This window comes from Alternaria metachromatica, assembly GCF_023757995.1.
Source record: "Alternaria metachromatica strain BMP 0045 chromosome Unknown scaffold_13, whole genome shotgun sequence".
Taxonomy (NCBI): Eukaryota; Fungi; Ascomycota; class Dothideomycetes; order Pleosporales; family Pleosporaceae; genus Alternaria; species Alternaria metachromatica.
In genome coordinates, this window is record NW_026055504.1 from 557,901 (window position 1) to 578,637 (window position 20,737).

At 51.7% G+C, this 20,737-nt stretch overlaps 6 protein-coding genes across 6 annotated transcripts; 3 read left to right on the forward strand and 3 right to left on the reverse strand.

Moving 5' to 3' along the window:
* Positions 1–48: 48 nt before the first annotated feature.
* Positions 49–1,350, reverse strand: J4E83_006208 (uncharacterized protein; the record flags this gene model as incomplete). The annotated part of the gene is made up of 1 exon (XM_049333123.1): positions 49–1,350. The coding sequence occupies one exon, from the start codon at positions 1,348–1,350 to the stop codon at positions 49–51; it is 1,302 nt and encodes a 433-aa protein (XP_049187813.1).
* Positions 1,351–1,991: 641 nt separating this feature from the next.
* On the forward strand, positions 1,992–3,838 carry J4E83_006209 (uncharacterized protein; the record flags this gene model as incomplete). Its single annotated transcript, XM_049333124.1, has 5 exons — positions 1,992–2,197; positions 2,259–2,550; positions 2,615–3,024; positions 3,081–3,457; positions 3,513–3,838. 5 exons carry the CDS (start codon positions 1,992–1,994, stop codon positions 3,836–3,838), a joined length of 1,611 nt encoding a protein of 536 aa, XP_049187814.1.
* A 2,381-nt stretch (positions 3,839–6,219) lies between these two features.
* On the forward strand, positions 6,220–7,107 carry J4E83_006210 (uncharacterized protein; the record flags this gene model as incomplete). The annotated part of the gene is made up of 1 exon (XM_049333125.1): positions 6,220–7,107. One exon carries the CDS (start codon positions 6,220–6,222, stop codon positions 7,105–7,107), a length of 888 nt encoding a protein of 295 aa, XP_049187815.1.
* An 899-nt stretch (positions 7,108–8,006) lies between these two features.
* Positions 8,007–11,164, reverse strand: J4E83_006211 (uncharacterized protein; the record flags this gene model as incomplete). Its single annotated transcript, XM_049333126.1, has 2 exons — positions 8,007–10,318; positions 10,366–11,164. The coding sequence occupies 2 exons, from the start codon at positions 11,162–11,164 to the stop codon at positions 8,007–8,009; spliced, it is 3,111 nt and encodes a 1,036-aa protein (XP_049187816.1).
* A 4,468-nt stretch (positions 11,165–15,632) lies between these two features.
* On the forward strand, positions 15,633–17,328 carry J4E83_006212 (uncharacterized protein; the record flags this gene model as incomplete). Its single annotated transcript, XM_049333127.1, has 3 exons — positions 15,633–15,728; positions 15,783–16,508; positions 16,564–17,328. 3 exons carry the CDS (start codon positions 15,633–15,635, stop codon positions 17,326–17,328), a joined length of 1,587 nt encoding a protein of 528 aa, XP_049187817.1.
* Positions 17,329–17,552: 224 nt separating this feature from the next.
* On the reverse strand, positions 17,553–18,645 carry J4E83_006213 (uncharacterized protein; the record flags this gene model as incomplete). Its single annotated transcript, XM_049333128.1, has 5 exons — positions 17,553–17,568; positions 17,815–17,851; positions 17,922–18,296; positions 18,346–18,525; positions 18,582–18,645. 5 exons carry the CDS (start codon positions 18,643–18,645, stop codon positions 17,553–17,555), a joined length of 672 nt encoding a protein of 223 aa, XP_049187818.1.
* Positions 18,646–20,737: the final 2,092 nt, after the last annotated feature.

Consider the following 20,737-nt stretch of genomic DNA (forward strand, 5'->3'; position numbering starts at 1 on the left):
GTACGGCATACCTGCGCATGCCGCGAAGCTATGGCATGAAGCTTCCATCTACACTACGAATACATCACTGACTTTCACAACTTGTCCTGTAGCCATCGACTTGTTACCGCAGATGCCCGTCAAAATTGAGAGCGCACCGTCGACATGGCTTGCAGCTCTCATATCCTGATCGATTTCCGCACCTTGCTCGCCAAACAAGTCAGCTAGCAACACCTCATCGCCTCCCCCATGCGCACCGACGGAATCCGGAATCTCGATATCTTGCGGCTTCTCGAAAAGCTTCCTGAGTGTGATTGATCGCGTTTCAAGTGATCCCTCGAGCGACTGGTCTCCCCCGCTGTTCACGTAGCTGTTCTCGACTACTTCCATCTCTACACGGCCGCCGGTCCCGTTGAAGGAGACACGGAAACCTTCCCAGGGTGCGTAGGCGGTCAGAGAATAGGTCAGCACCGCGCCATTCTCGTATCGCACTAGGAGGTTCATTGTGTCTTCTATACTTATTCCGTCACCGAAGACGCTCTGATCGCGATAGTATGCGTCTTCATGCTCGGCATCGAGGTACATCTTCTTCAACTTGTCATTGTTTTCAAGGTGAAGTGCAAATGGATCGCTCTTTGCCACTTCGCTGCCATGAGCTCGTGTGTAAAACTCCTGTACACCTCTCTTTTCGGCATTTTCTCGCCCGTAGAAGTTCAGGTTGCCCTGTGCGTACACTGTTTCCGGACGCGAAGCTAGCCAGAAGTTGACGAGGTCGAAATGATGTGTTGATTTATGGACGAGCAGCCCCCCGCTGTTGCGCTTGTCGCGATGCCAGCGACGGAAGTAGTCGGCGCCGTGCGACGTGTTGAGCATCCATTCGAAATGTATGCTCGTCACTTTCCCGATCGCGCCAGAGCGGAGAAGCTCCCACACTTTGGTGTTATGTGGTGCATAGCGGTAGTTGAACGTAACGCGCACTTTCTTGCCCGTTCGTTCTACTGCGTTGAAAATCTCGCGACACCGTGGTGCATCGATGGTCATAGGCTTCTCTGTCACGACATTACAGCCCAGTTCTAACGCGCGGACGATATAGATGTTGTGTGTACGATCGATTGTTGTTACGATGACTTCATCTGGCTTGGTTTCCCGGATCATCCGATCGAAATCCGCCGCTTTGAAGGTGGGAACCTTGACATGACCAAGAGACTCCAGCTGTGTATTCGCAAAGTCAAGTCGGGTTTGGTTCGTATCGCATAGCGCTACGACAACCGAGGTTTCTTTGTAGGTTGTTGCGATCGCGGTGTAGAAGAAGGACGAACGGCCGCCTGTGCCAATCAGCGCATATCTCTTTTGCTTGTTTTCCCCAGCCATATTCGCTAACAAATAATACAAGAGTAGAAGTTGAATCAGAAATAAGACGATCAAAGGCTTCGCTCTCTAGCCGTTTCTTAACAGCTTTGGAAATATTCTATGATGATGCATCGGTGTATCGCTACCCCGGTCACACCCCTCGATATTCGGTACAGTCAATCCCGAACGCTGAACCACATCATGTTACGACGTCGATCTTGCATTCTCCCGTCACTATAGCCGACCGGTGAACCAATGTTTAGAAGAGAGGCCCCACAGCATCCACCCCCGTGGGGAAAGTGAAGCAGAGACGATCATGGCCAGGAATAGAGTTTACCGCGTGAGCTCTGCGGGGAAGCTCACTCCTTGCCTAAAGCTCATGGAAACCCGGTATCTTTGCGAGTGAAGAGGGAATCGCAAGTCCTGATACGTGGAACAACAGAGCTATGAGGGGCTTCTAGCACAAGCAGGAAGCTCGAAATGCACATGGCCATCCAGGGCGTCGCTCAATCGATACCTGGATGCGACCGGGATTGGGAGACGCAACCAGTCGGTCTCTGGTATCCGAGCATGGGCTTTTGTCTGATAAGTAGACGAGCCGGTCACTTGGTAAGTCATTCGGAGAGCAACCAAGCGTCTTACAGTCTTCGTTCTGCAGCAGCATGGCGACCATGCATTCTGGAGCCCACAAAGAAGATGCCATAACACATATCGAGCACTCTAATCCTACGCCTGCACAGAAAGTCGAGAAGGCAGATGCGGCGGCCAAGTTTCTGGCCAACGCTCATGTTGATGATGCATCATTCTCATATGAAGAAGAGCGCGCTGTTCTCAAGCGCGTAGACTATCGCGTCCTCCCTCTTCTGCTGTAAGTGGTTTTTAATCAGCTGCGAATGAAACATGGACTGACTTTTTGTGTCTACGAATAGAGGAGCCTACTTCTTCCAGCAGCTCGACAAATCCTCCCTATCTTACGTCTCCATCTTCGGTCTGCAAGCAGACGCCAAACTAGTAGGACGTCAATACTCCTGGCTCGGCTCTATTCTATACTTGGCCCAGCTAGTTATGCAGCCCCTCGCAGCCTTCCTTCTGGTCAAATTGCCGACAGGAAAAGTTATCGGCACAGCCATCTTCCTCTGGGGTAGCAGTCTAGCTATCATGGCCGCCTGTACTGATTTCAAAAGCCTTCTTGGTCTGCGGTTCGTATTGGGATCTTTCGAGGTAAGTTGCGGCTGTAGGGAATGCACGTGGATCGCATGCTAACTTCGTATCTTCGTTCTTGTAGGCCATGATCGCACCGGCTTGTGTCGCAACTACAACGATGTGGTGGCGCCGGTCCGAACAGACCCTTCGGACTGGATACTGGAACGCTATGAATGGAGTCACCTTCATTGTTGGCTCACTATTCACCTACGGCCTCGGACACATCAACAGCGAGTCGTTGTACAAGTACCAGGTCATCTTCATGTTCTGCGGTCTTCTGACTGTGGTGTATGCATTCGTCGTTCTCGTCCTAATGCCGGACAGCCCGATGAAAGCCAAATACTTGACCGAGCGAGAAAGGTTCATCGCAGTCGAGCGTCTGCGGGCTAACCAAATGGGCATCCAGTCAGGAGAATGGAAGTGGGATCAGGTCTGGGAGACTTTGATTGACCTCAAGACCTGGTGTTGGTTCATTGCCATCATCGCGATATCGTGAGTAATGGCCCTCTATATCTCAATCTTGTTACTGATTTTCATTCCGTGCATAGCATAGCAAGTGGCGGTATTTCCACCTTTGGCAACCTCATCATCCGCGACTTCGGCTACACCAACTTCCAATCTATCCTGTTCAACATACCCTTCGGTGTCATTCAGATTGTCTGCATCCTGGGTTCTTCCTGGGGTGCAACGCGCTGGAGCCGCAAAGGTCTTGCCATCGCCCTCGTTGCCATCCTTCCCATAATCGGCACGATAATGATGTTGACCGTGCCGCGCCAGCACAAAGGCGTTTTACTCTTTGGCTACTACCTTGTATCATGCCTCGCCGCTATTACACCTTTGATATACACTTGGCATGTTCAAAACACCGCCGGTGACACGAAGAAGAAGTGCACGTCGGCTATGGTGTTCATTGGGATGTGTACCGGTAAGTAATATCCGTTCACGGCCTGATGGGAGACGACACTAACTGCGTACAATAGGCAACGTCATCGGCCCGCTGCTATATTCGGTTGACGACGCGCCTCTTTACCGGCCTGGCCTGATCGCCAACTTGGTCATGTTCGCACTCGTAGCTATCATCGCGCTCTTGATCCCCGTCTACCTAGCACTGTTGAACAAGAGGCACGCGAAGCGCAGAGAAGAATTGGGCAAGAGCGCAGTCAGGGTTGACGAAAGTATGCTGAAGAAGAAAGAAATGACACAAAAGGGTGTGGAGATGGAGGCGCAAGATCAGAGACAGGAGCACGATAACGGCTTTTCTGACCTGACGGACATGAAAAACGAAGACTTCATTTACGTGTACTAGGACTGGGGAAGGTGGAAAGCGCAAACCACATTGCTGCTACACGTGGGTGGCCAGCACCTACAGGATAGCTGACAACAAAGTTGAAACTACATGTGTACTTTACGCACCATCACCCCCCGCGCAGCTTAGTGGCCGTCCGAGTGAACGTAGCCAATTCCGATGTTAAGGTTGTGATGAGACCATGCCTGCGAACAACCTCGGAGTTTGCCGTGACAGTGCCGAGCGCCGCATTAGGGGACATCGGCATCCACAGACGAAGATTACATAAGCCACCCCGGTCTTGGAATCCACTACGGGGTCTGCCTTGGCCCCGTGCAGGAAGCCACGCATCAGGCCACCGATGTTGCACCAACTCCCTGGGTCCATCTCTTCGCGCTTCCCGCTCATCTCGCGACGATCCGATCGCCAACACTTGAAGTTGAACTCCGGTCCCCTCAGCTGAAGTTGCTGAACCAGCTAAACTACGCCGGCCATCGATTTAGCGACAGGAAACCCTTTCCCGGAATGTGCAGCGACGTCTTCCCTGGCACATCTAATGAAGGAATGACCCGCGACGGAAACTCCCTGTAACGTACAACGCAGAACCCCTGTATCGTACAATGCCTTGACATCAGCGAGATCTTGGTGTTTCTTACTCCACGCATCAGTTGAGCTTGTTTGATTAGTAACCTTAGGTCCTTCGAAACTGGCGAACACGGGGCCGCGTCAGAACTCGCCGGTTGCGCATCCGCTCTGCACACAGCTTCTCACATCGCGCATCAGGTGCGAGTCATACCAACCTCGTCAAGCGTAGAAAGCGAGCCGAATCGATTTCCTGAATAAGAAGCCCCGTTGCAATGAGTGCATGGCCACGAGTGCGCTGATCCGCTAAATGAATATGCAGGTTTCCATTCTCGTCAAGAACGAATAGACGACATCGGTCACCTCCGCTATTGGATATATATTACGCTTTCGAAACTGGCACGTGCGACACACATTTAGCAGTAATTTCCATCCGACTAAGCTTTCCCCAGTTCTCATCCTGGAACAGCTGTGGCGCAGCAAGTCGTCTTCTTTCACTTCCCTAAAGAGCTTGCAAACATTGCACGGGAACCCCTCGACGCGCATAAACACTAGGTTTACCCTGGATCTGGACTAGGACCTGCCGTTTCGTAGAAGCAGGTTTCATCATTAAGCGACGTTTTTTCCAACTTGTCGACAGATCCCTAGAATACCCAACCGATAATCACGATCCCAAGTTGTATAGAGGTTGCATTGAGACACGCAAAGACAGCGCTGCTTTTACTTGGTCCTCACATGCTTTGATTTGTCGCGCAATTTCAGCATTGCGAAGTGCTGTGTCACTTAAATGCCGACAATCACTTGAAAAACATCAAGAGTGATGTAAACTAATAGCTTCTAGCAAATCGATCGCGGGTATAGCGGTGGACAGCGAAAAAGGGCTTTTCCGTTGCCAGTTCTGCTATTACCGGATAACGGCAAGCCACTGCATCCAGTTGGAAGGAAACCTGGGGTGCATCTGGTCGGTCATTGGACAATGGTCGAGTCCCAATTGGCGGGATCTCAGCATAACTGGCCTATCCGTGCTGTCACAACGGTAGAAACCTCTCCGCTCGAAGGGCGCTAGCCCACTAGGCTGGACTATACAGGCAGCTCGCCCACAGTGGCTGTGTGGCCTAGCTCCGCTCTACGTTTCAAAACGCCGCTTTCCGTACTCAAAATGCTTGAAGTCAACATGAGAACCATACCCGGAGCTTGTAAAGCTTGGTCACATTAGTCGCTCGGTCCGACGCTGGCAAGTGCCGCAAAGCGAATCAACTCATGCCTCTCTACGCGGATATTGAGTGCTAAAGTAACTCAGGATATGCGAAGGCAAGCCTTAGTACTACAGTCGTTCCACGAGTGAACAGGTTGTCACAAAAGTGCACGTTGTCACTGAGATCGGAGATGAAAATCAGCATGAGGAGTTTGCGCTCTAGGTACGGCCGTGGCAGCACGTTCCGCCTCTCTCTGTTCATGCTCGGTGGATTATTGGGCACTGACAACAGATTTGTGTGGCCCTCGGCCTATCACTCACCGCAGTATGGGTCCAGGATGTGCAACTTCTGGCATGCTACCCACGACCCTTCTCCTGAAACTCGTATCTCTGAGATCAACACTTCATCTTACTATGACCCTGTCAGCTATAGGGCGCAACTGTCAAGATGATTCGATGCTATAGTATGTGCGAGACTAGCGTTGGGGCGGTGTCTCTAGGACTACTCGGTGCTCAGAGTAACTTTGACACAGGGGCGCTTACTCAAAGCAGAGGGTGGAAGGTCGACCTATCTCTCATGCATAAGGACTTTGTTCCTGCTCAGTGAAGCTAGCATCTCCACAGCATGAACAAGATGTTCCTCCGCCAGATTCTCATTCGAATCGTCATCGCTGCCGCGTTGTTAAAGATCTTCAGTATCTTCAGGCGCCAACATGCCTTCCAAGCCTACATCGAGCGCCGCAAGATCACCTTCGACGATTTCCCTGAGCCCTACGCTAAGGCTCTGAACGATACCGTAGCGCGCAACGAGCAACCTCTGGAGTCAGACTATACATCTACCTACACCGGATCTAAGATCCCGCGCACGATACATTACATATGGTTTGAGAGAATCTACCCAAATCATGAAGGCTCTAGCGGAGGCCCTTCTATTGGATTCGGGTCGCCGAAACTCTGTCGAGAGCACAACCCCAGCTACGAAATCCGCATGTGGAATGCAGAGAGCGCTCGCGAGTTCCTGTCCAACGAGTATGCTTGGTTTCTACCGACATACGATGGTTACCGATACCCTGTCAGTACTCTACAAGTATCACTGCAACTGGAACGTATGCTGACTTTGTCTGCCCACGTTCAGATCCAAAAGGTTGACGCCTTGAAGTACTTCGCCCTCTACCACTTCGGTGGCGTCTACATGGACCTAGACGTCGCGTGCCGACGCTCACTAGATCCCTTATTGGACTTCCCAGCCTGGTTCCCAGAAGCATCACCACTGGGCGTCAACAACGACTTGATGGCATCAGCGGCGAAGCATCCAGTCGTCAAGAAGATGACGGAAGGCCTTGTTACACACAACTGGAATCTACTTTTCCCGTACCTCACAATCTTCTGGACAACTGGACCGCAGTTCACGAGCACAATCTTGCAGGAATGGTTTGAGGAGTGTCCTAATGGGCAATGTAAACAGTGGAAGGCACGGAATGATCTTGGTAAGTCAGCCATTCTTGTCTTGTGAATGAGAAAGATCTCAGTAGCTAACCAATCTTGCACAGATCCCACTTCCTTCCTCGTTCTACCGCGAATCTTCTACTCAGAAGAGTATACCTTCTTCGGCCACAAGCCCGGCGGCTCATGGCATGGCTCGGATGTCGCTGTGGTGTTGTGGTTTGTTGACCGCCCATGGGCGATAGCAAGTGTTGCTGCGGCTTTCATTGGAATAGTCGGTGGTATTGCTAGAGTGAGGAGGACAAGGGCTCGCCAGAGAGTGAAGGTCCAGAGCCAATTTGTTTAGAGGAAATGAGCTATGCAAAACCATATGTTGTCCATGAAACACCAGCTTCTGGCCTAAGTTCATGACTAGCTGGCGATTGTTCACTACGTGCTGTGAAGTCACGGAGAGCTGTGTCGTGCAAAAGCTTCGTCTGAATCACCAACGCAACGCGGAGAGCAAGCTTGACCGAGTTTTTCTAAAGCATCATGACCCCCACCATACATTCACCGAGAAGTGCAGTGCAAGATGGAAGTTGAATCTGCTATGTTGGCAGTTGCTTCACTCGTAATCTTCTTTACTTAATGTTCTTGCCTTTCTAGGCATTTCACTATACACAGTTTATCTATGCTCTCACCCTCAGTCCAATCCACAATTTCTCTGCCAGATGCGAAATGATACGCTTTGTATCGACCATGTACCACCCAAACAGTATGCTTTCACTCCAAAAAGACGACTTTGCTCGATCTTGGAGCCCCAACACCGAGGTGATGCCGTTACAAAGAGAATGTGTAGGAATAGTCGTAGTAGTACAGAAGCCAACAACGCCCGCTAACCCGAATAGAATGAAAATGGCCAGGAAATGAGAAATTGCTGCTGTGTTGTATATACGCTGACGTATGGATTCTGCTTCGACGAAGACATATTTACTGTGACAGCCGGCTGCCAATCATGGTGCTGAAGCTGTCGCCCGCCGGTCGTGGCTCCTTGCCAGCTCCAAGATAAAACTCGCAGCGGAATTTGAGGCACTCGATTCCGCGGACATCGTGGTACACCTGTATGATGTCACCAGTGTGCAGATGTCCGTAGATAACACGCCCCTTGTCGTCCTTTTGCTTCAAGTGTTTGCCGTTTATGGAGATACCATGTGTGGCGCAAGTCCAGATACCAACGTTCAAATTCTCCAAGCTGGTCCAATCTTTGCCCTGTTGTGACAGGTCATCCACTGTCTCTTGGGTCTGGCCACCTGACGAGTAGAAAAACACTATGAAAGCTGTTTTAGGAACGCGAGTATCTGATTTGTGTTCGTACACGATCGTATTGTTGCTCAAGCGGCCCCAAGAAGTCTTACTCTGATCGATGTTGAGAGTAAGGTTGGGTGCGAAGGAGTCGGGGGTTGCGATGAGCTTACCCAGTCGCCGGGGTGGTGGACGGATATCAAGCTCCGCTGGAACAGAAGGGATTGCTGCCGCCGGAGATGGTGCTCTCGCAATGCTTGATCTTGTCGACTGCGCACTTGCGTCCGAAGCTGCTGTCGTGTCCGGATATGCAGATGTTTCGGTGTTGGAATTGCGGCCATTGGACACGAAGTCAAACCCACTCACTCTGGAAGCATACTCCAGATTATGCGTGGTCGGGTCCATCGGATCGTAATAATAGGACGCAGTCAAAGGAAGATTGATCTGGCGATTGATAGGTCGTGCTCTCGGAGTTGGCTCACTAATCTGACTGAAGTCTTTGGACGACTGTTCCAAAGAATTGTGTTGAACGACCTCCGGGGTCCTGGGGGTCGCAGGCATGACCGGGCTCTGTGTCCTGGATACGGGTGAGTGCGGCGAGGTCATGTTGAGATCCCGTACCAAAGACTCGGTACCAAGAAGGCTAGGCGAGGAAAAGCCGCGCTCTAGTTGGGCGGGCGCAGTGAAAGGACCCTGAAACTCCGACTGACCAGCGGTGTCACTCGTTTCGCCTGCTCCATCATTTTGGACAAGGCGGACAGACCCATCTTGCGACAGGGCGTCATGAGCATGAGCGCTCAAGACGCCGGAACTCTGCAAAGCTGACTGGCCAATTTCACCGAACAGACGAGGTTGCCTAGGTGTTGGGGCCATTTGAAAGCTCTCCTCGTTTACAAGGTGTGAGGAAGTAAATGACGGCTCAACGCTTGAGTCGCCACGATCACGTACCTGGTTGCGCGGGTACAGGGGATCGGCGCGAACTCGCTTTGGCTGACGCTCGTTGACAAAGCCCATGAGCTCTTCATCGGACAGAATGCCTCCGTCTTCATCTGACTCCGGGATCTCCTCCTCCTGGAGACTGAGCTGCGACAGCTGCTGCTCGGCCTCCTCAGGCTCGTCTTCTTCCGCGATGGACTGAAGAGTCGGGTCGGCGAGAAGTTCCGCGCCATCCTTAAGCCAGGGATGGTTGAGACAGTCGCGATCGGTTGGACGCTCTGCAGGGTCGGTTCGCAGCATACCAGTAAGAAGATCGATACAAGCAGGGGACACCCCAGCCTTGCGTAGCGGTGTCGGATCGAGGGGCGTTTTCATGATGTTATTGAACATGGCTTCGCCGGTAGCATCAGCGATACCCCTGAACGGAGGTTCGCCGCATAGCGCATACCATAGGACACCACCAAAGGACCATATGTCCACGGAAGAGCTATACGAGTGGTACGTCTTGGCACCACGTCGACGTTTAGTTCCCTTTGATTGACCGTTGAAGTCAGGAAACACTTCTGGGGCGCAGTACAACAGAGTTCCGCAGAAAGTCTTGAGGAAGGTCTCTTCGTGCTTGACAACTTTTGAAAGTCCGAAATCAGACAGCTTGACTGTGAAAGGATCCAGATCGGAGATGAGAATGTTGTCGGGCTTGATGTCGCGATGTGTGATCTTGGCGCGGTGCAGATAACTAAGCGCGCTCAGGATCTGCTGAGCCATTGACCTTGCAACATGCTCCTCCATGGATCCATGATTATTAAGGTAGCCTTGTAGATCTCCTTGCCGCACGAACTCCATGATGATGTAGAGATAATCGCCTTGGTCGTGGTACTCTTGGAACTGGACGATATTTGGGTGACGCAGGTCTTGCATGATCTTCATCTCGTTGTCGATCTTCTTGTCTAGCATGCCGTTCTTCATGAATCGGCGCTTTTCCAGCTCTTTAGCTGCGAGAAGTTTTCCAGTCATCTTTTCAGCGAGTTGGTAAACGGTCGCAAAGGCGCCCTTGCCGATCTGCCCTGGGAAGAGTTAGCAGTTATTGGTTGTTTATTGAAGCAACACATACCGACGATATTGTAGGTATCACCACCATCCCACTTCATCGCTGGTCCGCCATATTGCTTGGTGATTCGCTGAATGACCTTGCCCTGTGCGTCCCCAGCGTCTGGAGTGCACTCCGTGATGAAGTTGCGCAGGTTGTCGCGGAAGCGGTCCATGTAATTGACTCTAGACGGTACCCGGACGATGAATTTGATCATCTCTGCATCGTTGGAGTTCTGGATACAGATGATCGATCCCGAGCTCAGCATCCGCATCTTACTAAAGCGTGGATCCTTGCACTTCAAGAGCGCATCGTCGACTATGGTGCCATTGGTGGACATGTCATCGAGCATGAGAAGACCATCCGCATTCAGATATATGCGGAAGTGTTGGTTGCTTATCCTCTTACCGGAGTCCTGGCCAAAGATAACATCGGCGCTCTGGTGATTGCGTCCAAATATAAATCCGAGCGGCTTGAACTTCAATCTCTTCGCGGATGACATGCGTAAAGCAAGGTCTGCGCCAGCCCGCGAGCTGGTACCTTGTCGTCCCTCCGGAGCGTTGATGATGAATGTCTCCTGCTCCTCAACATCGGTGATGGAACTACTCATGGAATCGAGTGAATTGCGGAAGAGCACATGCTCGGGTCGATCTTGCGCTGTCTGCTCGACAATCCGAATGGCTGTAGGAGTAGCTGGGTGGAGAATGACCAAGACATCGGCGATGTCACCGTCATTAAGACCCGAATTGTTCCTGCCGAGTCGTCGTGGATCCAGGACCTGTTGAGTTGCAGGCTGTGTCTGCTGAGACGGGTCGGCCTCCATAATGGATACCAGAATAACTTTCCGTGGCTTATTGTGCGGCGCTTTGTAGGGAGTGACCCAGGACCAGACGAACGGCGCGCCCGTAGGAGTTGAGAGGGAGGCGACTGAAGATATCGAGCGAGTGACTGAAAGGCGGGTCTCGTGGTTTTATACGCGGCAATTGCGGGGACTCGTTTTACGTGCGATATCGGTCTAGCGCGAGCTGGTGGTAGTTGCGCTTCTAGTAGAGTGAGCGATACCTAGGTAACGTAGGCACGCTGTTGGGCCGTGCGTTAAATGGATGGGAATGGTCGCGTTGAGAGCGTTCTGGTTGGTCGTCGGCACAAGTAACTGGTACTCTAGAATGGGCTCGGCTCAGAATCTCTGCTACGTACTCCAACTTAATGGGACGTGTCGATGTCTCTTCAACAGTACGAGCAGCTGGGACTCGTGAATGGACGTTTCTTGAGAATGCAACTGGGCGGTACAGACGTTCGTGGAGCCTGTCTTGATAAACAGCGCTTCTTTACTTGTGTGGCCCCTGTGCTTTGTTTTTCCAGGCCTCAGTCTCCGACACTTTTCAACTTGTATGGGATGGAACGATGACAAAAGCGAGTCGGCTCGAACGATAATGCGGTATATATTACAGCGACGCTGTCGCGGAAAGCGCTGGATGTAGATGTAGTGAGCGCGGTGAGGCGGATGTTTGCCTTGCCGGCATGCGCGTACGGGTATGGAGGAGAAGACGATGCGAAGGGTTGCCCTAGAAACAGGCTCTACGGCAATCAGTCAGCATGAAGACGTCCAGGTACACCACGGCTACGCGATTGCAATTGGGGCGAAGACAGACCTTGCTAGCAGAACCACGCAGACACCGAACACGAACGTCGGAAGTGAAAGGAAGCAGACCCTCGAGGCGACGCGAGTTGTGAGACTTTGGGTGGCCCGCGCTCACCCCGCTATTGGCTGGACGCCTCCAAGTGGGCCCCGACGGCACCTCCTCCCTCGTGCATCCAAGGCAGCACTCCGAACAAGGGAAAGATGCAATCCCTCTTTGACGGTTGCGACGCTGCACTACACAAGAAGAAGCTCTCACTTGTGATCTGTATAGACGAGACTGCTTCTGAAACGATTGGAAGTCTTGACACGGGTGCTGTTGGGATGCTGTGAGGCGGCAACATCAAGATCACGTGTTTACGCGATCTCGTGTTTTTTCGCGTCGTCGGCAACGTCATCCTTGGGTTGACCCTTACTAAGTGGGCCCATAATCTGACAGGGGCACAGTGGCTATCGCCTGCATCTATTGGAATCATCGTGTGTAACTAGTTTGCGATGTTCGTGAACGCATCCGCAGCCATTCTAAGCTTCGCGCTCGAGCTTAAAGTCTTCTCGCAGGGCACTTTTGGGTATGTACCATGGGGGTTTGCAAGTCGGAAACAGTAGTTTGCAACAAAATCTCGATGTCATGCCGTACGTCAAATCTTTACGTGCAGTTGCGTTTCGGAGACCACAATTGCTGTCCAGAGTCCTGGCTTTTACAACGTTGATACTAACTATCTTCTCCTATTAACAATCGCGTAGCTTTATTCAGGCCATCACACGAGCGTTATGTCTTCCCAATCATCTGACGCAAGACCTTCTCCCTCGCCATCCATCCATCCTTGCAAGTAACAATCACCGATGATCTCGTATTTTGGTCCAGGAATCGCGTCATCTGCATCATCACGCCGACGCAATACGAATGGCGTCTTTCCACCTGTCAAGAGGAACACCTCGTCACCTTTGATCGTCCTCGCCGGGCCTAATCCGCAAAAATGTTTGCCAGTCACAGGGCTCGACCTCAAGGAGTTCTCGCCAATAATGAGGCGCCGCGAGAGCGTTGCTATGCTTATCGAATTGTCAATATCTGGAAGGAAACACCTTCTCTCATCAACGTTCAGATCAATGTCGGGACCGAATGTGTTTCGAAGTATCTGCTGTGCTTCAATGAAAAGATCCTTCCATGGAGCAAATGGTCGTGGCCGAATTCCCACAAAATAGTGATCCCTTCTGATGTCAGAATGGCCGAGACGTTTTCGGAATAGAGCAACTAGAAGGGAACCATCCAAGAAGTCGTCAAGGCCAGTAGGGAAGTACTCATCTCGGCCACATGACGGGTCGGGCACGTGTAAAACCGGGTAATTTGGCCACAACCTCAAAAATTGCCTCCACAGTTGCGTAGACGTGAATGTGTCATCGATAACGTCTGTGTCGTCTGCTTTTCCATGCGGCGACATTCTTGAATATGCCGCCCAACTCTCGAAAGTGCTTGCGTCGTAAGCTTGTACGGTGCGTACACTATGTGATAGCTTAGCATGGGTGGGGTGTATAACACCTGCGCATATGAGTTTCACAAAGAGCTCATCTACTGGCGTTTTGGCCGGCAATCTACCCTCGGCTAACGACGCTGTATTCCACATGGACAACCATTGAAGGAGTGTCTGCCGGGTATAAGCCGCATCGTCCCCCAGCATGGTCTCTCCCAGTACTCCCACAGTCATTATCCTCGCAGCCCGTAGTCTCAGGGCAGACTCTGTGATTGACCTGACTGTCAAGGGTGTAGCCTTCTCTCGATTGGCGTTGTATAGAAGGATAGCTTGTGTACGTGCAGCATACGTGTGCCCTCCTGGCGCTCCCCAATCTGGAACCCATGAAGGCAGATCGTTTCTGAACTTTCGCCCCAGCTCTGTGCTGAACATCGACAGTGATTCCGTCGTATAAATAGACTCTAGCGCGGCTTTACAAAAGACACTTTTCTCGCTTAGCGAATAGTCTGGTGTCAATGGTGTCCTCCCTGGTGGAGTCCAAGCCATACTAAGGAGAGCATACACTTTGTCTCTCGGATCAGACGCTTTGCGGTCGCGAAATTGCATCAACAAGTTCAACAACCCAAGCGATACTGAGTCAGTATGGGTGATGGACGAAGAGTGTGTGGTCCGTCGAAGACTCTCGATCCCCATGATCTTCTTGCAGCTGTCATAGATGACCTTCTGCTGATCCGACGGCAGATTTCGGACAACATTCTTGCAGCAAGCGGCGCTATGATGAGTATAATAGGCTGCGCCTTTGGCAAATATGTCCCAAGATGCAGATATCGTACCGTATATAACAACGACGCGAGGGGGTGTTGTCACTTCTTGTATAACCCAGATACGAGTCCACCAGGGGGTGAACGGCGCATGCGTGAACCTCCTCAAGGTTTCGAATAGCTGTGATCGAGATTGGGGTTGGTCGTGACGTGAACCTGTCTTCGATGACTCTGCGTCATTATCGAAGATCGGCTGTGTATCAAGATGTTTATCGAAAGAAAGGTCATGGAAGAATGAAAAGATCTCGTAGACGCCTAGTCTGCCGCTAGAGTTCTTCTTGCCAGACGGTGCGGGAACCCTATATTCAAAATGTCGGATCTGTGGTGTTTCAGTCAAGGAGGGACTGGCATTGTCCAGGCTGTCTCCAAGATACACTATGCATTCCTCACACTTCTTATAGATCAGACCCATCAATTGAACTTGATGAGTCCTTTCCTCGCCATCCTTCTGGTTGATGCATCTGAACGCCGAAATGTCAGACATAAATGTCAGCGTGTTCAAGTATCACACATACAACGCATCGACCCAGAGGTCAAGCCCGTCTTTGTACGCTTCCCGCAAATGCTTCAGTGCACCCTCAAGATTCACCGTGACAGGGTAGCGTCGACCATCAAGTTGAATCAGTCGTGTCATGTGTTGCGAGCCCCACACATAAGACAATGCCCGATATTTCGCAACTTCGATATTGACATTCCACAGTTCGCAGCGGATCGGTTCAGTCCATCTGCCGGGCAACAGTCGCACGACTCGAATGTGGCTACCCTGAAGTGGCAGGCCGGGATATATCGCAGCATTTTCCTTGCGCGCGCTGTCGGGAGAGAGGAACATGCTCGCATGGGACGATTTGATGATTGCACTGATGAAGGAAGGAACAATCTAAGCTAAGTATGATTTCATATGCGCAATGCTCTTGGCTAGAGGGCGTGGCAGCAAGCTGACCGGTCAGGAACACTGCCACAGCTGCGCATACTACCCCGCGTCGAACCGGAGACACCTCGTGTTCGCCAAGAACAAATGAATATGTTTTCGAACTTAGCAGAGACCGCGCAGGTCGCCTTCATCTGGGGGGTCGAACGGATGACATCATATCGAGCCTAATATGCTTTTGCCATTGTTGATACCAGGAATTGAAAGCTTACCCTTGCAGAGTACATCTTGCTTGAATGTCAAAGAGAAGCGGCTGTGATGCATGAAACATGGTTCGATGGGGAAAGCGCCCTCGTGTATCTCTCATAGGTTTTACCGAATGCAGCTTAGCCCCGCGGAAGTGACATCTGGCCGCAACCAAGAACTCCGCGACCAGCTTCACGGCGCATGCCTTTATTCTATTCCTTTCCCAAATCCTAGGGCCTCTTGTCGTAATGAGGGGCATCTGGGCACTTCCGGCGGTTTTGCGCATTGCGCTGGCGAACCAGCATGCGTTCAGCGTGTTCGACGATCTGCTCGCTTTCCCCCAGGTATGACGCGCCACGCGACTCAACAACAGCGTCATCTGCTAACAGAACGCCCAGTATGAGGTTCTGTGGCCAGATACTTTCGTTACCGAAAACGATGCGACGCTGCTCCTCTCTCACGGATCACCCAGCTCGAGCTCTGCAACACCCGGCTCGCAAGAGACGCAGGAACTCTCGAAGCGCGATAAGCCGGCAGCGAACATACCACCCGTAGACGATGCGCTCGAACAGACATACGAAGCAGTCGTGCTGCACGGACAGCGCTACCTATGCAGCATACCCATAATACCAGAAGAGGTACCGCAGAATGACACAACATCGGCCGAGGAAGCCAAAGCCGAGGAAGAGAAGGAGCTCATACGCGCAGCAGACCGCGGGTGGGAGCTACTCGAAGGCATGAAGGGCAACTGCATCTACTATGTGAGCGGCTGGTGGAGCTACAGCTTCTGCTACAAGGACGAAGTCAAGCAGTTCCACCAGCTGCCACAAAGTCGAGGTGTTCCCCATTATCCGCCTGTGGAGGACACCAGCGTACACAGCTTCGTATTGGGAAGGTACCCGAAGGAGGAGAAGAGCAAGAAAGCGGATGCTCGCAAGACACTAGGCAACGAAGAGGGCAGCAAGGAGGCTTTTGATGATGAGGACAAAACGACCGACGATGACGAGAAGGGCCTAGAGATCTCAAGACTAGAGACCAAGGGGTCTAGCAGATACATGGTACAGCGGCTGTCGGATGGTACTGAGTGCGACTTGACGGGCAAGCCGCGCAAGATCGATGTACAGGTATGTCCCGGCAGCGCCATTGTCCTCCAACACACAGTATTGACATCTCTTCCAGTTCCACTGCAACCCACAATCTGCCGACCGAATCGCCATGATCAAAGAAACAAGCACCTGCTCCTACCTCATGATTGTCGACACGCCCCGCCTCTGCCACGACGTTGCCTTCACCCCACCACAAGAGAACCTCGCACATCCTATAACCTGTGAACCCGTCATTCCAGAGTCTGAAGTGGACGCATGGACAGAAGCACAGCTATCCGCCAAGCTGGCCGCGGCCGAACGTCTCATCGCTGCCCACAACGCTGCCGACGACGCCAACACGAACCCGCTCCGCGATCTCGCCGACGGCCTCGAGGGCTCTACCAAGCGCATTGTCATTGGCGGCATTGAAGTCGGCGCAAAGTCGTTTGTGGGAAGCGAAGGCAAGGTGATTGAGAAATCCGTCGTTGTCGGCGGAGGTAAGGAGACATTTATCGGCACCGTAGCGAGTAGCGACGGCAAGCAGATGTCCAAGGAGGAGATGAAGAAGCTCAACATTGCCGATCCCAAGGATGTCGAGACCTTGAAAGCCAATCTGAGGAAGCTGGCTGGCAAGAAGGGATGGAAGCTGGACCTTGTAGATACACCAAGAGGCAGAGAGTTTAGGGGTATTATTGATACCGAAGATCAGGATACTGAGAAGACGAAGAAGAAGTCAACGAAGAACAAAGATGGCGATAGTGCGGGGATGGGCAAGGAGAAGGAACATGAGGTTGAACAGGGCGATGAGGATGAAGAGATGCAGGAGGGGAGTGAGGAGGTGTACAAGGATGAGCTTTGAAGCGCTTATGGTATAGTCATGACAATTTATTACGACTATAATGATTATGGCCTACATGTTGGTACAACTGAGATAAGAGTTTGTGCAGATCATTTTTAAAGTCTTTCTCAATGCTGACAGAGAGTGTTTGATAAACCTCTTCGGCCAGCTAGGCGTGTGCTCCCTGCTGATCGACAGCACAATGTCGGTGCTACTTTGGCCCACAACCCCAGGGTTTATCTTTGTCAGGACAACCATTTTCTATGTAGTTAGCAGTGAGCATGCCTTGTTCATTCGCCGCGCCCACGTGGAGGGGAACGCTTCCGCATCCTAAGAACCATTAGCCCCGATTTCATAACAGCGACAGAAGAGTCCAACTTACGTCCACATCCAAAATCTTTGAGTCGCTGGACCAACATTTTGACATCCCTGATGGCAATTGGTCTGTGTAAATTGTGGGCGATGATGCAATTGGCCGCATAACTGGTCTTTGTACAATGCGCGCACACAATCCCCTCGTTGTTCTTGTATTCCCAGTCGTCGTCTGCGAATAGTGCTCTCAGTAAAAGCATACTCGATAGGGAGGGGGCTGAGCGTGTGTTGCATGTACTTACCCATCAGTGCTAATGTCTCCTGAATCTGCCTGAGGCTCCCCTTGCAGATACGACATAGACTGCTACCTTTGCAATTGATACCCCAAGGGGCCTTAAGGGTATGTACGTTCTCGGATGTTCCGGGAGGAAGAAATGTATCGATGGGATTGTCGGCGTCGATAGTCTGGTCGGCAGGAAGGTCGGTATCGATAGTTTGGTCGACAGGAACATCTTCGTCAGTAGTCTCGTCGGCTGTAACGCTGGAAGCAACCTCATCGCGGGCAGCCTTGCGCTTGTAATCGCAGACACCCTCTTTGCAGCCAGACGTGACGTAGTTGACCGTGATCTCGCCAGTGTTAACGTCGTTTCCCGGCTTAGTAGGGCAGCTGCCACATCCTGGCAACGAGTCAGTATCGGAAGGTAGCGTAGGCCAAGGTACACTTACTACCGCATTTGTGATTGACTAGGTCATTGATCTTGCTCTTGATCAGGCTGCCATTGACCTTCTCGTCCGACTTGAGCTTCTGTGGGAAGGCACAGAGGCCGTCGCACTTGTCGGGATTGGAACATCCACTGCAAAGATTACAAGCGATCTGGTCGCCGTTGCCCCACTCTTCTTTGTCGTCTAGATGAAGGTTGTTAGCACAGCTCAGTGCGGCGAACTTCTTTTGTAGAACATACCAATAGTATCAATGTATGACTTGATCTTCGAGAGGCTAATGTCGCAAGTCGACAGCGTGCACATGGCGCTGCCGCGGCAGTTGATTCCGAGAAGCGCATCCATATCATTGGGGTCTTGGTCTCGGGGAGTGACGCCGTATGCGGAGTTGGGGTCTATAGAAGATTAGTTGGAGGCTTTTGCATAAGCTGGGACTGAGAGCTTGCGAGATGGGTGAGCGAGAACAGCTGCCGCCCGGACAAGGACAGTGGCCGTCACCGTTAGAAGCGTGGTCTTCATGTTGATGGCTGCTCAGTACTGGTGTAACTAGAGAAGAAGTCGACGTCCAGCTCTGATTTATCTCAGTGGAGAGATTGAAGAGGCACGGCGGGGGAGAGAAAACCCAGGAACTATATACTGCAAGGGGAGCGTGTTGGATCTGAGTGAAGGTGAAGGCAACAAGATCCAGGATCCAGCAACCACCCGGAGGAAGCTTAGACTGGATAGCGGTGGAGAAATGGGCACCGCTTGTGTAAAAGTGTGACGTTCACCGTATGCATTGCCGTATCAGACACGATAGTCTGTGCTTCTAACCCCTCGAAGCAAACGCAAGAACGTGCATGTGTCTTGGCAGCTCTCATTGGCGTCGCTCCAGATCTCGCAATACACACCAATATACTGAATCCACACGACTCGAGACCGTATGACCACCCCTCAGGTCCCATGTCTTCAACTGATCATAGTCCTATGCCACATCGCCAACAAGTGCTTCGACAGTTAATTTGTGTTGCCTTCTCCTTCCTTGAGCAGTCACGATCTTAACTTTGACACACTCTTAAATCCCCAATGACGTTATCTCGAGACCCTAACAAACGACTTGACGGGAAAGACCCTGGGACATAAGGAAATCGGGAAAGAGCGAAGAACGATGTAGTGAAACACTAAAATTGTAACCGCTCATCGTCATCGTACAAGCAGTCTGAAAGTTGCAGTATCTCCACAAGTTTGTCCCAACAATATGCTAAGCCTGCTATGTCCTGATAGAAGGTATATGTCACCGCATGCACTTTGGGCAAGACGTTGGCGAGGCAGATAAGGACTGCTCGTATCATAATCTAGACAAGATTTCACGAGAAAACGCGAGAAGAACGCATCGTTCATCTGGACAAGCTGAAGCAGAGTTGCGAACGAAGGGACAGTGAAAGCGTGCCCAGGTGGTCGAGTGAAGCACGTGGCAAGCGAACTCACTCGTTCCTTCCCTCAGCTGTTCTGACATCATCCTAGCCGCACTAAGCCAAAAATGATCGACTTCAGGTCCACGCAGCCTTCCGGGCTCAATTCCCCCCTCCTTCTAACCTAATTCAACAGCACTCGGACCGTTCGCGCAAGAACGCTCCTCACCGTGCGCACGGGCGATAGGGAACTGATGTCGGTGTGGGTCTAAAAGTGAGAGAAGGCTTGACAACGGTGGAGACCTCTTAATATAGATGGAGCCATGTTGTCTCTCCGTATGTTCCACCAACTTACCCCCGCAAAAGAGTCTACTCAACCCGCTGAGAGGTTTACCTCTACCTTATTCGTAGACCACGGACGCATCTCGTGCCAACATGAAATTCATCTTCGCCACCCTCATTGCCGTTTCGAGCCTGTTGGCTTGCACCGTGCGTTGCTTCCCACCACTTGCAGAGGTTCCTCGTAGGTATCATTGACTAACGGGACCAATAGAGCAACGCCACGGCCATTCCAGCAGACCAAGCCAGTGTTCAGACATCCGCCGATGGCATGACTATCGTGGAGTTAGAGGTGACCGATGACCGGTTCCCCGGTATCACCTTCAAGGGCACAGCGAAATCCATCCACGAGCAGATCCAGGCGATCAATCCTGGGGCTTCCTCCGACGTGAACGTAGAGAACGTCGTCGAAAAGCTCGGTATTGAGAAGCCATCAACTGTAAGCCTCTTTTACCCTTCTCTCGCTAACAACGCATTCTGATCTCATCATGAACAGTTCAATTGCGACTGGGGCACGGACGTCACTGGAGCTACTTCTTGTCATGACGGCTGGTTTTGGCTCCGAAAACTCAATGACCGCAAGTGCTGTGTCAACGGCGGATTCGAGCACTGCGCGATGATTAGCTGCTCATACACGTGCGGTCTCTTCTTGTGCAACAAGGTATGTA